General features: G+C 52.2%; 1 protein-coding gene across 6 annotated transcripts in view; it reads right to left on the bottom strand.

Annotated features, from left to right (window-relative positions):
• ZNF423 (zinc finger protein 423) overlaps positions 1-14,339 on the bottom strand; it is a 325,449-nt gene that overhangs the window by 16,767 nt on the left and 294,343 nt on the right. For all 6 annotated transcript variants that reach the window (XM_063110329.1, XM_063110335.1, XM_063110333.1 and 3 more), the window contains 2 exons: positions 12,596-12,727; positions 10,946-11,061 (listed from right to left, as the gene is read on the bottom strand). In XM_063110329.1, coding sequence (XP_062966399.1) covers positions 10,946-11,061; positions 12,596-12,727 — 248 coding nt within the window. The remainder of the gene's footprint in view (positions 1-10,945; positions 11,062-12,595; positions 12,728-14,339) is intronic.

The following is a 14,339-nucleotide window of genomic DNA, read 5'->3' as shown; positions in this document are numbered from 1 at the left end:
TGAGATTCACACCCTCTGGCCCCCCCATGCTCAGGTCTCTCCTGTTCTGTCCTTGGCGGGCTCTTTGTCTAAGTCAATGTGGGGTGGGGCTTTGTACAGAGCAGACCTCTGTCGACGATGAAGCAACGTGACGCCTACTGTTATTGGTATTGTCATTGTTACTAAGAAACTGAAGGCATTTGGTCCTGGCTGGGGTAGCACCGGTGAGGGGCTGGGCTCGCCACACACACAATGGCCGCCGGCTTGAGGCTCTTGGCAGCTCCCGGCGGCTCCCCCGTGCCCATCTGTCACGATGGCATGGTGCCCCTCGAAAGTTGGTTGGCCCCCCGCCCTAGGGCATGAGTGACAGGCTCCAGTGGGCAGACAGGCAGCTTGAGGCTGATTCCAAGTGCCATCTCTGCCCGGAGCTGAGCCTCAGGCCCCCCCCCAGTCCCCACCTGGGCCTCTGCACACTTCATGGCTCAGGCGGGCTGACCCCTGGGGCTCAGGAGGGCATCTGAGCACAGCTGGGCAAGGATTCTGCTTTAACACCACCCCTCGGACGCCCGTTCCTCCCCTGCTCCTCTCTGTGGTGACAACGGGGCAGCCAACGCTCACCCAGGGTTGCCCAGAGTGGCGACAGACTCATGTCCTGGGAGCGGTGCATGGCCTCCACCTGAACCTCTGTAACTCTGGCCTTACTGTGAGGCCTGCCTGCCACCCGCCCCAGCACCCAGAGACCTCCCCTGGCCTCCTCGGGCTTTCAGAGGATTCTTCACCCCTCTGCCTAGCCCAGGGGCTGAGAACACACACTCCTGTCAGGACTCACAGCTTTGCCCCAGAAGCTGTGTGGATGTGAGGAGCCTCAGTTTACCCATCTATGACAAGGAGATCAAACTCACATGTAGGGTCCCAATGAGACTACACAGGTGAAGAGCTTGCCATCAGGTTCCCAGTAAGTACTCAGGAAATGCGGTCTCATTCTGACTGCTTTGGGGCAAGGAGCTCAGGCCCATGTCTTGGGCCTTCTGAGGACAGGGAGCACTGTCAATGTCCACTTCTCTGAACTGCCACATATGTCCCTTCAGGAGACTTGGCCACCCCAAGTGCTGGCGGCAGTAACAACAATGACGATACACACTTTATTGTGAGCGGGAAAGGCCTTGTCCCACCCGACAGTTAATAAACCCAAGCTCAGAGACACAGACTGACCATGCCTGGTGACACAGTAACTTACATCGAGCAAGGAGCAAAGCCCAGGGTCCACGATACCCATGTCATGTCACATGCGGACCCAATTGTGTTCCGTTGTGTGCAGTAATTATGTTATTTTTAGTATATGACATGATTGCTATGCTAGGATGCAATGTCATATTATATTCCACAAACATATGAGAAATATTCTGTTTGTCCTTATTAGTTTACTCTTCCACTCCCTGCAACACATGAGGGACTTAGTCTGTACCTCTGTGTGTCTCCAGCAGCTGCCAGCTGCATACATCTGGTTACATAGCAGGTGCTCAGTAAACACTTGTGGGCTAGACTGGGCACATCCCCACATGATTGATTAAATGAGTTAATGAAGGAGTGAATTGAAGGCCCACGGGCACCCAGACCACTGTCACAATGACAATGACAACACTGGCTGACACTTGCCAAGCCTTGACTCTGAGCCAGACCCAGTGCTGGGGGCTTTGGGGGCACCCCCAATACCCAAAAAGAGACTGTCATTAGCCCCAGTCTCCTGAGGCCCAGAGAAGGTCAGGGACTTGCTCACGGTCACAGAGCTGATCGGTAGCAGGGCTGGAAGATGAAGCCAGCTGTGGGACCCCAAGTGTGGCATGACATTGCCTCACCACATTGCCACGTTTAACAGAATTCAGGCTGTGCTGGGCTCTGGTTATTTGCCCTGGTGGGAAAGGCAGGAAACACAAAGGGACTGCTGGAAATGTGCCACAGGTACCCTCAGGGACCCTATATTCTAAGCGCTCTGAAGTACTTCACACACGTGAAATCTTGATCTTCACACCACACCAAGGCAGTGGTCTTACCCCATTTAACAGAAGAGGAAACTGAGCCCAGAGAGGCACAATATCTGCAATAGAAAACAATGGGGGAAGGGGCTCCCTGGGGGGAGGGGCAGTAGTCAGTCAAGCCCCAGCCCTGCCTGGGCTGTGGCCTCTTGAGTGTCTGGCTCCAGTGCAAGCCACAGGGTTTCACTCCCTGAAACCACCACTGGCTGTCCCCAGGCACCTCTCTCTGCCACCCCTAAGGCCAAGCATAGCCGGGCAGCTCTCTCTGCAATGTGAGGGTGGCAGGGCCTAGGCTGTCTTTAAAGCAGGAAGAGAAAGATACTGCTACTCACGGAAAGTGCAGCCAAAGAGTCAAATGCTAAGTGTGTGCCTAGAGCACTTTTAATTTTTAATTATTATTAGTTATAATTATCTGGCTGGATCTGACAGCCACAGCACAAAGAGGCAAGGAAACTGGCTCTTCGGTTACCCATCTTATAAAGACCAGGAATTTTTTTAAATAGGCTTCCAGAATCTGCTTTTCTTGTTTGGATTCTCTTTCCTACTTTCTAGGAGCTCAAAAAAATAGAGTAAAATATACAGTAATGGATGGACAAATGAATGGATGGATGGCACAGGAAAACTCACATTTGAGTGGGAAGTCAGGTGTAGACATTGATACTTACAATCCATATTGTAAGGGGGTCAGGGGCTTAAACCAAGGGCTGGAGAAGACAAAGGAGGGAGAATCAGGGGAGCTTCTCAGAGAAGGGACCTTTTGGGCTGGGCTGAAGCATGGAAAGAAGGGACAGCTCCTTTGAGAGCAGGACTGAGCAGGAGCACGTGTGTCCTGGAAGCACCCACCTTGATCGTGCTGAGCGGGTGAAGCCAAGTGAGCCCAGGTGCAGCAAGCAAGGACGTGGCTGCATCTTGCTTGTCATCCCGGCCTCACTGCATTTTTTCCATTCCTTGAACACCTCCAAATCTGTCTGTGCCCCAGAACTCTGGCACCAGCTCTTCCCTTTCCTGCAGGAGCCCACAGCCTTTCCCCCACTGGCTCCCTCTCAACCTCAGGACTTGGCTGAAGTGCCAACCTTTCCTGACCACCCCATCCAATCTGCCATCCTGAACATTCCATTACCCCTGCTCCAACACACACACACACACACACACACACACACCACTTGCCGTCACAACACAGTGTTTCATTGTCTTCAAACCACCTAGTTCATGTATTTCCTGACTTATCTCAGCATCTCCCACAGAATGCCAGCTCTGCGAGAACAAGGGCCCTGTCTCCTTGTTCACAGCTTTGTCCTTGGCCCCTGCAATGGCACTGGGAGTAGGTACTCAGTAAATGTGTGTTAAATGAATAATGGAATCAGGGAAAGGGTTGAACCAGATGTTCTCAAAGGCTGGGAAGGAAGGGTCTCAAGGGCACTCAGACCATGGCCTTGGCACACAGAGCCCTCCCCCTGGCTGGGGACCAGGATCAAGCCTGGCAGGGCCCGGCTCGCTCCATCGGAAGGGCTCCGGGTTGCTTGTTAGAATACCTAGCTCTGCTTTTAATCAATTGTAATCATTTAGCTGGAAGCGGCATGATTAGACACACACAAGCAAACAGCGTGAGTTAATCCTTTAAATGTGCCCGCTCAACACCGGGCTGGCCGCTTTGCCACCGCGGGCACGGCTCATGGAATCGCTTCCTGCAGCCCCTGGCTTTGTCAATGAGGGAGTTGAGATTCCAAGGCTTGAAGTAGGCCCACCACTCCCCCAGCCCGGGACTATCAAGGAGGTCTGTGTGTGTGCATGTGTGCCTGCCGTGAACTAGAAAGTGCCCAGGCAGGCCAGCCCCACTAGCTCCAGGATGCTAGAAGCTCCACCTTTAAAGAAACCTTTCTCTAGCACATGGCTCCAACCCGACTGACAGCAGCAAGCAAGTCCAAGGTTGCCATAAAGCAGAGGAAGGTGGCAGCACCCAGAAGCGTCTCTACAACTGGAACTAATCCTTCTCTCCCCAAGCCCAGCCTGAGCCAACCCCATCCTCCTGCTCATTTGCAAGCAAGAAGGTCTGCAGGGTCCTGGCCTCAAGCTCCAGTCTCGCAAATGCTGACTGTGCCCAGGCCTGGCTCCCAGCAGAACAGCCCCATGGTGTTTCCACCTGGGCTCACCAGGAACAGATTTTCTCGCATCCCTTGTTGCTGCCACTTGTGCTACCTGCTTGGCCCAACTACTAAAATAGTTTCTGGGTCCCCTGACAACAAAGGCTTTTTATAGTTCAGCACTGCAGGCCTCATTTAAATCTATTAGCTCATATAAATGGCAATTTATTTAAACTTTGGAGGGTTTCTGTTTGCTTTGGTGGCAAAGACAATTTGGCTTTGCATGTGGCTCTGCCATTTGCTAGTGACCCTGGGCACATTACTTAACCTCTCAGAGTCTCGGTTTCTACATCTGTAAGTGGGGATGAGTGTTGAGATGACCCATGCAAAGTGCTTCGAACAGGGCCTGGCCCGCAGGACAGAGCCATGGGGAGGCTGTCATAACTGCTCCCTGTCTGGTTTCGAAGGAGCTTGTCCACCATCAAAGCCTAGCCCTGTCTGGCTGGTCAGTAACACACTCCTCTCATGTGTAGAAGAATGGGATGCAGTGAGGCTCTTAGGAAGAGGACAGGGAGGCACCATCCATGCCCACAGAGGTGCTCACGAGGATCCATAGACAGCTGGGCTGGGTGGGCAGAGGCTGCCACCTCCCCTCAGGTCAGCTTACCCCTGGCAAGGGGCTGACAGGGCCCCAGGCCTTCATCTGCTGAGGCCTCAGGCTGGAAATGCAAGGCCAACAGCCCTGACATTTGTGGGGTTGTCTCACACCCCCAATCAAATCTACATACCCCCTCCACCAAGCCTGGGGCATAGCCGAAGGAAGCAGGGTCCAGAGCAAAGGCCCCAGGCCAAAACACTCGTAGAAGTGGAGGCAGGGGGACCTGAAGCCCTGGCTCTCTGGCTCCCACCACATGCCCTTTCCACCTCGCCTCACTACTCTGGACACTCAGCTCCTCCCCGTGCCCCGATGTGGGGTCTCCTATGCCCACAGCCTTGAGGCTTGGCTGATGCCACAGAGGGAAGGATTCAGAGTCATGCTTTGTTCAAACTCAGGCCAGAGATGGTGGAATGATAGCAAACTCTAATTGGAGGGAACCCTAAACAGCTATCTGATCCTCAAATTGCCTAAAAAGTAAATGCTAATAATAATAACAGGCAGCATTTACAGTGTGTTCTTCCTACGTGCCAGCCACTGTGCCAAACACCTTAGACAACATAACTATGAGGTAGGAACTATTAACACCCCTATTTTACAGATAAGGAAACTAAGGCCTACAGCTGGTACATTATAGAGCAAGGCTTCAAATACAGAGCCACTCTCACAGACTGTGCTCCCACCTGTGCCCTCTGTAGCATTTCAGACAAGTGCACTGTTTGCAAACCCCTAGTGACAAGGACCTCACCACCTTCCAGTTCTAGACAGATTTTCCACGTGGTGGATATGGGTGGAGTCTACGCAGACCATGCTCCCTTTCCCCAAGCAGTGCCCTTGACCTGCTGGTTTGTATTGTTTGGCCCCACCACCAGCCACAGCTCCCTGGAGCAGGGGTGGACAGCTGACATGCTCAACTATCAGATTCCCTCTCCAGGATCTAGAACCTCTTGCCTAAGGGCTGGCTGCTACCTGTGGTCACTATCTCTGAAGTTCCTGGGTGTTTCTTCCAGCTACCAAATCCCCATACTAAATCCCCTCTGTTGAAATACCTAGTGTGTCTCTTTCAGCAGAATTGACAGGAGCTGTGGTGGTACTGGCCACCTTCCTCCCTGTACAGAGGAGCCCAGAAAGTCAGGCAGCAGACAGAACACAGCACAAGTCAGAAAGAGGCAGAAGGCAAGGACCAGCCATCCTCAGAGAAGATGGTGTCACAGCCTTGTTTAAGTGATACTTGGCTCCTGGGAATAGGGCTGCTGGAAATCCAATGTCACTTCTTGCTCTTGGCATCCAAAAACCACTCCTATGTCCCTACAATTTAATTCCCATTCTTTCATGAGCTAACTCCAGAATAATGCCTGAACCATGATTATCAAAGACCAAAATCTACATCCTGAGTTTCTGCCCACTACCAAAAGCCCTGGGGCACCTGAAGCATGCCAAGAACCCCTCCAAACTACACAGCTTAAATGCTTGAAGACAATTGTCCCTGTATTTCTACCACAACCCATCCAAGTCTTCTCCTGGTTAAATAGACCCAGAACAAATCCCTGGAAGCTCCTTGAGGCCAGACTGGATCCTCAGACTAGCACACGGCCTGGGTGGTTTTTCTGGGAGGATGGTGTGCAAGTATTTAGAAAAAGCTTGCTTCGTCTCCCCTATTTCTCCCCTCCCCCCACCCTTAGCCCCCGGCAATGATTGGCCTGTTTTCTCTTCTGATATATTTTGTCTTTTTTTTTTTTTAGAATGTCATATCAATAGAATCATACAGCACGGGGCCTTTTGAGTCTGGCTTCTTTCACTAGGCATTTGAGATTCACCCATGTTGTATGCATCTGCAGAAGCTTTTTATTACTGAGTAGTAGCCACTGTATGAATGTACCACCTCACCATATCTATTCCCCATTCACCAGGTAAGGAACAATTAAGGGTCTTCCAGCTTGGGGCTATTACAAATAAAGTTGCTACCATCTTTCATGTAGAAGTTTTTTTGTGAGTGAAGGTTTTCCTTTCTCTTGGGTAAACACTTAGGACTGGGATTGCTGGATCATATGGTAAGTGTTTATAAGAAACTGACAAACTATTTTGTTTTGTGGCCGTACCACTTAGCACTTCCACCTTCAATGTATGAAAGTTCAAATCATTCCACACCCTTGCCAGCTCTCGGTATTGTCAGGTTTTTGTTTTTGTTTTTGTTTTAGTCATTCTCATAGGTGCATATGGCATCACGTTGTGGTTTTAATTTCCCTAATGACTAATGACGTACATTTTTGGTGAGATGTCTGTCAAAAGTTTTTTGCTCATTTTTCAGTTGTTCTATTTCCCTCCCTGCTCCATTATTGCAAATATTTTCTCCTAGTCTGTGACTTTTCGTTCTCAACAGTGTTTTTCAAAAGGAAGCTTCTTAAATTTTGATTCAGGGTGTAAACCAGATAATATCTGTCCTCTGCTTGGTTTCCCATCACAATGGGGATAAAATCCACACTCCTTCTCTGTCCTATAGATTTTGCCATGATCTGGGCTCCATTTGCCTCTCCCCATCATGCCCTTCCCCCCACTCACCGTGTTCCCACGGCACTCTGCCTTCTTTTGTCCTAACAATACACTAGCTCATGCTGGCCACAGGGCTTTTGCACTCATGGCTCCCTTCCACACACTTCTGCCGCCCAGTCATCCGGGCCTTAGCTCACATGCCACCTGCTCAGAGAGGCCCTCCCTGACCACACTCACCAAGAAGTGTGTAACCCCTCCCCCATCATACTGGTTTTATTTTCTGTATGTCATTGACCATTACTGGAAAACGTCTATCTGTTCTCCAGAATGCAGGCCCTGTGGGTGTTCCTTTGTCTTGCTCTCCACTGTCTTCTCAGTTACTACAACTGGTGCCTAGCAGAGTGGGCCCTCCACATAATGCTTTAAACGAACGAACAGCAAAGCTTAATTCCCTTTCATGCTCCTTATCACAGTTATGAACGTGTCCCAGTCTGCCCAAAGTCCTTTGAATTAATCTCAGTCTTCTGGGCAGAACCAGCTGAACTCAGAATCATAGAGGACTTATACCTCCCTCATCCTGGCAGCTCCTGTTAATGCATCCTGAGAAAACATTCCCTTTGGAGGTAGACATATCATTGCTGACACAGACCAAGCCTATCAGGGTCCAATCCTATCTCCAATACTTTTATCCCCACAACAGCACTTCTCAGTCCTACAAGGAGCTAAATCCCAAACTTCGAATTTTCTCAAGACCTCTCCACCCATAGTCCCTGCACCTGCAAACACTGGTTTCCCCAAGTCTCCCTGCATGACCTCAAATGAAATACGGCCATGAGGACCAGTCAAGATCCCAGCAAGAGCAGAAACTGGCTAGGCCTTGTTTCCTACTGCCCCACCAAAACCCCCAAAAGTCATCCCAGGGAAATATCACACTTGCCTGTTCCACCCAACCAGGGCTTTCAGCCCCAGCTGTAATGACAATGAAAACTTGAATGCCTGAAAAACCCTCTTCTCGAAAATCAGAAAATTGCTATTCAGCTTCCTTAACAAAAACCCTTATTTGCATAGATTTGGCATTGCTACACTTCCACATTTAAATGGTCTCTAATTAAAATCATTAATTGCAGAAAATAGTGACTCGTTAGGGATGTAATTTAGTGAGGTTCTCATCACTTGAGAATCTGACTTAAAGGTTAACAGGGTGATCCAAGAAACCACCAGCTCCCATGAACCATTCTAGCGTCAGGTGAGGTCCAGAGCCCAAGGCAGGTGGCACTGAAGTGAGACCCAGTTTGAAACCGGCAGCTTCCCTACAGTTCTGCATTTGTGAGGTTGGCCTATGGCACAGTGATGCCAATAACACTCGAAGAAGGCAGGACTGGGAAACTGCTCTGGGAAAAATCTTAAAGCCAACAAAGAAGACATCAGTCACCCCTCTCTTGGTGTCCAGGACAATGTAGGAGGACCAGGCAGGGGCTGAGCAAGTCCAGTCTAAGTAAATCACAGTTTATACGCACCAATGGTTTTTTAAAAAGCCTTTGCTGTTGAGCTATAAAAAGCCTCATCTGTCAGGGGACCCAGGGCCTATTTTGGTAGCTGGGCCATGCAGGTAAGGCAGGTAGGGAAGGCAGGCTGTGCACACTGCACTTGGGAGAAAAGACACACAGCCAGCATTCGAGCAAGGAGGCCTCCCGGAAGGCAGGCGAGGCAGGCACTGGCACCAATCCCCTTTGGCACTGACTCCTAGCTGTCCCATCACATCCCCTGGGCTCACAGGCGCAGGCCCAGTTTGTGGACCAATAGAGAAACAGCAGTGGGCCCCAGGCACAGCCACTACTCAATGGTGGCCTTTTGGAAGTGGAACACCCTCTCTGTTCTTGGGTCTGTAAAACTGGATCCATAATTCTGTCCCACATTGTGAGAGCAGAATGAAGGCTGCACGGACAATGCAAGAACTTACGGGAACTCAAAGGGGCTGCCAGAAGGATGAAAAGGAACAGTCTTTCCAGCGAATCACCAGGGCTCTCTTCAAGGTCAGAGGCCAGGTCCGAGCTGGACAGATAGGACAGGCCTAGGCCTGGCAGTGCAGGTGGGCTGCAGCAGGGTGAGAAGGGGCCTACCTTGCAACAGGCCACTGTTCAGCCTCCGAAGATGGGCACCGCTGCTGCCACCCAAGTGACTTGATGGCTCTGCCCTAGGTGGGTGGCGGTGGGAGAGTGCAGACATAGCACTTGCATGGCTATGAGGGAAGGGTGCTGCTGGGTGCGTAATGCACACTTGTGGGCCAATAGTGTGTGCAGGTCCTCAGTGCTGCTGACAAATGCCAGCTCCCCTCTCCTTCCAGGCAGAGGGTGGCACTCCCTTCCTCGCCCCCTCTGAGGTTGGGCTGGCCGCGTGACTTGCTCTGGCCAATAAGATGTGGGAGAAAGTGATGTGTGTCATTTCCAAGCAGATGCTTGAAGAGCTGGCATGTGAGTCACTCCCTCTTCTACCTGCCTCAGAAACATGGATAAACACAGACACTCTGTGGGCCCAGGTCCCTGAGTATCATGAAGAGTCCCTCCCCTGCCACCTGCCTGGATATATCACATAAATCTTTGTTTTAGCACACAGAAACCTAGAGGATGTTTGCTACCGCAGCATAACCTAACCTGTACCCTTACTCATAACAGTGGTATTCTTGGTATGTGGTCTTTCGGCAAGTCTATCCATGTGTACTTATGGTATTTCTGCGGATGCAAGTGTGGTCCTCTTTGGAGGTGTAGTGTTATGTTGTGTGTGTGGCATATTCCTTTGTGTGTATGTAGTGTAAATGACATTCGTAAATGACATTTCTGTGAGTACGCACGTGTAGTAGGAACTGTGTGTGTGGAACGTCCCTTTGTGTGTGTGATGCTACTTGACTGTGGATAGTGTATACGTGATTTTTCTGTGTGTGTGTGTGTGTGGTATTTCTAGTGGGCATGTGACCTCTCCAGCATTACAAGAAGTGCTTGCAAAAACCAGTGGGAGAGAAAGCAGTTTCACCTGAGCACAGATCTTGGTCCTCAGAGAAGCAGTAACAAGTGAGAAGAGAAGGGGCCCATGGGACACCACAGGAAAGGGCTGCAGGTGCTCAGAGAGGTCCACCATAGCAGCTTCCCTTCACAGGGGTCCTCTCAGCTACCACAGACCTGGATGAGCATCTGCAGAAGCTGGTCCAGGCCACAGTGCCCCACCTGGGAGCCCCTTCCTCTGAGTTAGGGCCAACCAGGCATCCATTGTTCTCCCTTTTCTGGCTTTCCTGGGTAGAGCTGAAGGGTCCAAGGCCCCAGACTCAGCTCCTGGCCCTTCACAGCCCCAGGACCCAGCCACACAGGCCACATGGGCCACTAGTCACAGAACCAAAGTTTAGTCGAATATTATCACCAATATAGGTGGGGAAATGAGATCCCCAAGAGGCAAAGGGACTTGCCATGCAAACACCACCATGTAAGCCTTCTGACTCCTGCTCCAGATTGGGCCTGCTTTGGTCCAGCTCTCCTGAGAACACCGGGCAAGCAGAGGCCAGGGGCTGACATCCCCTGCCATACAGCCAGGAGGGCAGCCACCAGCTCCAGCCCCACAACACAAGACCCCACCATCTTGGCTCAACCCCATGACCTCCAGTGCCAATGGGGGAAGCCGATGAACACAGGAGGGGCAGGTGCCGTGACGCGGGCCCTCACCTGCAGCTCGGTCTGGAAGAAGAACTTCTGTGGGCACTGCGAGCAGTCATAGATCTTGTCCTCCTGCCCATGCACGGCGAAGATGTGCTGCTGCAACTTGTTGGCCTGGACGAAGACTGGACACAGACATGGCCATCAGGGGCCAAATTCAGGACACCAGCCCGGCTACCCGTGGCAGATGACCCCACGACACCACTCAGAAGGAGGGATCACCCAGGCATGGGCACAGTCAGCCAAACAGGGGACTACTGGGAACATTATTAGCACTGACTAGCAGGTGCTCTAGCTAGGTAAGCTGAATTCTGCCACTTAGTGGCTGTGCAACCTTAGGCAAGTCACTTAACTTCTCTGGGCTTCATTTCCTCTTGAAAAATGGAGATTATAGTATGTACCTCACTGGATGGCTGGGACGATTGAGTGGGTTAATACTCATCAAGTGCTTAAAAGATGGGCTGGTACATAGTTAGGCCTCCTCTTCCTCTTCTGCCAGACACCTGATGATGTATGAGCTCCTCAAATCCCCTACAGGCCTGTAAGGCAGGCACTGTTGCTATCCCCACTTTATAGAAGAGAAAACTGAGGCATCAGGAGTCTTAAATGACTTGTCCAAGGTCCCACTGCTAGCAGGTGGCAGAGCTGAGATTTGAATTAAATAAGCTTAGCACAGTGTCTGGGACAAGAAGCTGATCAGCCCACAAGAATTACTACTCTGTTGTTGAGGCTGTTGTCAGCATCCCTGGGCCCACACACAGAGGCCCCTGTGTCCTGGATGGACAGACCCTCAGCTGGGGCCTCTCGATGCCAGCCCCCACCCAGCCCACAGAAGGGAGCCAATGGGCAGGGGCTCCTGGAATGAGAGGAAAGAAGGCACCAGGGTGTTTCAGGACTCTTGGGAGGCCCACAGCACAGCCCCCTCCCCAGGCCTGCCAGAGAGCAGGTCATAGCCCTGGCTTCCCGGTGGCAGGGGTCCCTGAGGCAGCCCAAGCCCCGGGCGCACACAGGAGGCAGCGCTGAAGCAGCTGTGTGTCTGGGAGGTGAGCGCTTCAGAGATGCCCTCCCGCCAGGCGCTCTCCCCAGGGTGGGCTTCCCGCAGTGGCAGACGGCAGATGTCGGGGGAGGCAGGGAAGGCCAGGCTCCCCCACGCACACCGGCTGCCATCTGGGCAGCAGGAGGGGGCCGGCAGAGCCCCCGAGACTTGCCTCAGGCCGGGACAGCCGCTCGCCTGGGCCAGCAGCCAGTCTGGGGGCTGGGGACTTGGCCGATAGAGCTGCCCTTGACCCCTCCAGCCTGGAGCACGGATGGAGCCTGGGTAGGCACAGGGCACATGAGCAGGCCGGGGAGAAGGGGGAATTAGGAGCGTGTAAAGGGGGAACCCCCACTGGTGCTGGACACAGCTCACAGCTCAGAGAGACAAATGTGGAACCCAGGAAGGGCAAACTGCAACAGAGGGGCCAAGGCTGAGGTGGACAAAGGACTTCCAGCAGCAGCGTGCAGAGGGCTGAGAAAGGGGGCCACCCAACCTGCCTGAGAGGAGAGGCCAGAGGGCACAGTTCTGCATGGAGTGGGACAGGGCAGTTGGTCTGTTGATCCCATGGGGCTTCCCCCATGAAATCCTGGGTCCACATGCCAGGCACACGCTGGGCACCTTACCTGTGAAGCAAACCGGGCATTTGAAGGTGCCGCCCATGCCCTCGAAGCTGTGCTCGATGAGGTGACAGAGGAGCTTAGCCGGGGAGTCAAACATTTGGTTGCACAGCTTACACTCATGGTTGATGCCTTCCTCTGCAAGGAAAATCCACAAGCAGTTAGTGACCCTGCAAGCCACATCTCCAGGCAGGAGCCCACGAGGCCCCTGGTACACCCCAGCACCAGCCCCTCTCTCATCCCAGGAACCAGGGCTGGTGCAGGGGCCTCGGACACCAAGACTCCTCCCGGCTCCGGATGGCCCAACCTCAGAGGCTTATGACCCTAGGTGTGGCTCCAAATATCTGGCTCTTGAATGTGCTGTTTGCTATGATTTCCTCTGCTGGCTAAATATCCAATCAAGTATTTATTGAGCATGTACTATGTGCCAGGAAGTTTGCTATGAGCTGGGGATTCTTGGGGAACCTAAACAGATAATGTCCTTGCTCCCATCTGGTGGCAAGGGAGATAGGTAATAAATTAAAGTGACCAGCACATAATACAGCGTCAGGAAGTGATGTGAATATGTCAGGGGAGCGCTCTAGGAGAGGGGTGAGTGAGGGCAGAGGCCCCAAGGTGGGCCCGTGCTGAGCCAGCTGAAGTGTGGCACAGGGACAGTGTACCTGAGGCTCAGAGTGCCAGGGAGTGGGTAGGGAGGGCAGGTAGAGAGGCCATGGAGACGCACATCTCGAAGGGTCTTGTCAGCCACTGGAGGACTTTGGGATATGACCCTAAGAGTGATGGGCAGCCACTGGAAGATATGTCAAAAAACCAAAAGGCTCTTTTTTTAAAAAAAAATTTTTTAAACAGATGGCCTATCCAGTAGATAACAGACAATGGGCAAACTCCCTGCCTTGCTTCTAGATCACAACATCGTTCCATCTCCCCCCAGGATCTGCCACAACCCAAACCTTCACTCAACAGAACTTGCCTGAGTGCCAGTGTCAGACGAATGTGGAGGAGGCATGGAGCAGAGGCCTGACTGGCGACCTTGCCCAGAACCGAGCAGAGCTGAGTTCAAATCCAAGCTTCTCCTCCACTATGTGCCCTGGGTATAAGTTCATGCTCAATAAAATGAGGACGACCTGAGCCCCTGAGGCCCAGTGGTCAGAAGTGGTTGGTGGGGAGTGGCCCAGCTTGAGCATCATGTCACCTGGGGTTGAAGTCCAGCTCTGTCACTTACTGGGTGATCTTAGGCAAGTTACATAACCTCTCTGTGCCTCACTTTCTTCTTTCTGAAACACTCAATAACAGCCTTCCTCTTATAGTTGATGTAAGAATTAAGTGGGTATTAATACAGATAAAAGGGTTTTAAACAGCCCCTGGCACACAGCAAGTGCTCAATAAGTGTTTATTGCCAGGCATGTCAGTATTGGTGAGAGTATTTTCTGGGACAGCCAAGGACATAGGCTCCCCCTCAGACTCCCCCAGGGAACCAGCCTCACCAAAGGTGCCAGGTGCTCTGATTTGCCCTTTAAGGCAAGAATTAGGTAGCAGAGGGGTTCTGCTGGTGGCAAGACATGAACACAGATGGGCTGAGGCTCCTGGTGAGTCCCTGGGTCCCCAGGCCCTGGCAGGGGCTGGCAGGGACAGCAGGCATTCCCCCTGGCACAGCCATCCCCCACGCCCCCAGGCACCCCACCACAGAGGCTCACAAACACACGTGCGTGCGCAGGTGAGCCTGCCCCACATAGCCCACTGGCTGGAATCT

The sequence above is a fragment of the Cynocephalus volans genome, chromosome 10 (genome assembly GCF_027409185.1).
Source record: "Cynocephalus volans isolate mCynVol1 chromosome 10, mCynVol1.pri, whole genome shotgun sequence".
Taxonomy (NCBI): domain Eukaryota; kingdom Metazoa; phylum Chordata; class Mammalia; order Dermoptera; family Cynocephalidae; genus Cynocephalus; species Cynocephalus volans.
The sequence above is the reverse complement of the archived record's forward strand: the minus strand, read 5'-3'. Positions and strand labels throughout refer to the sequence as shown.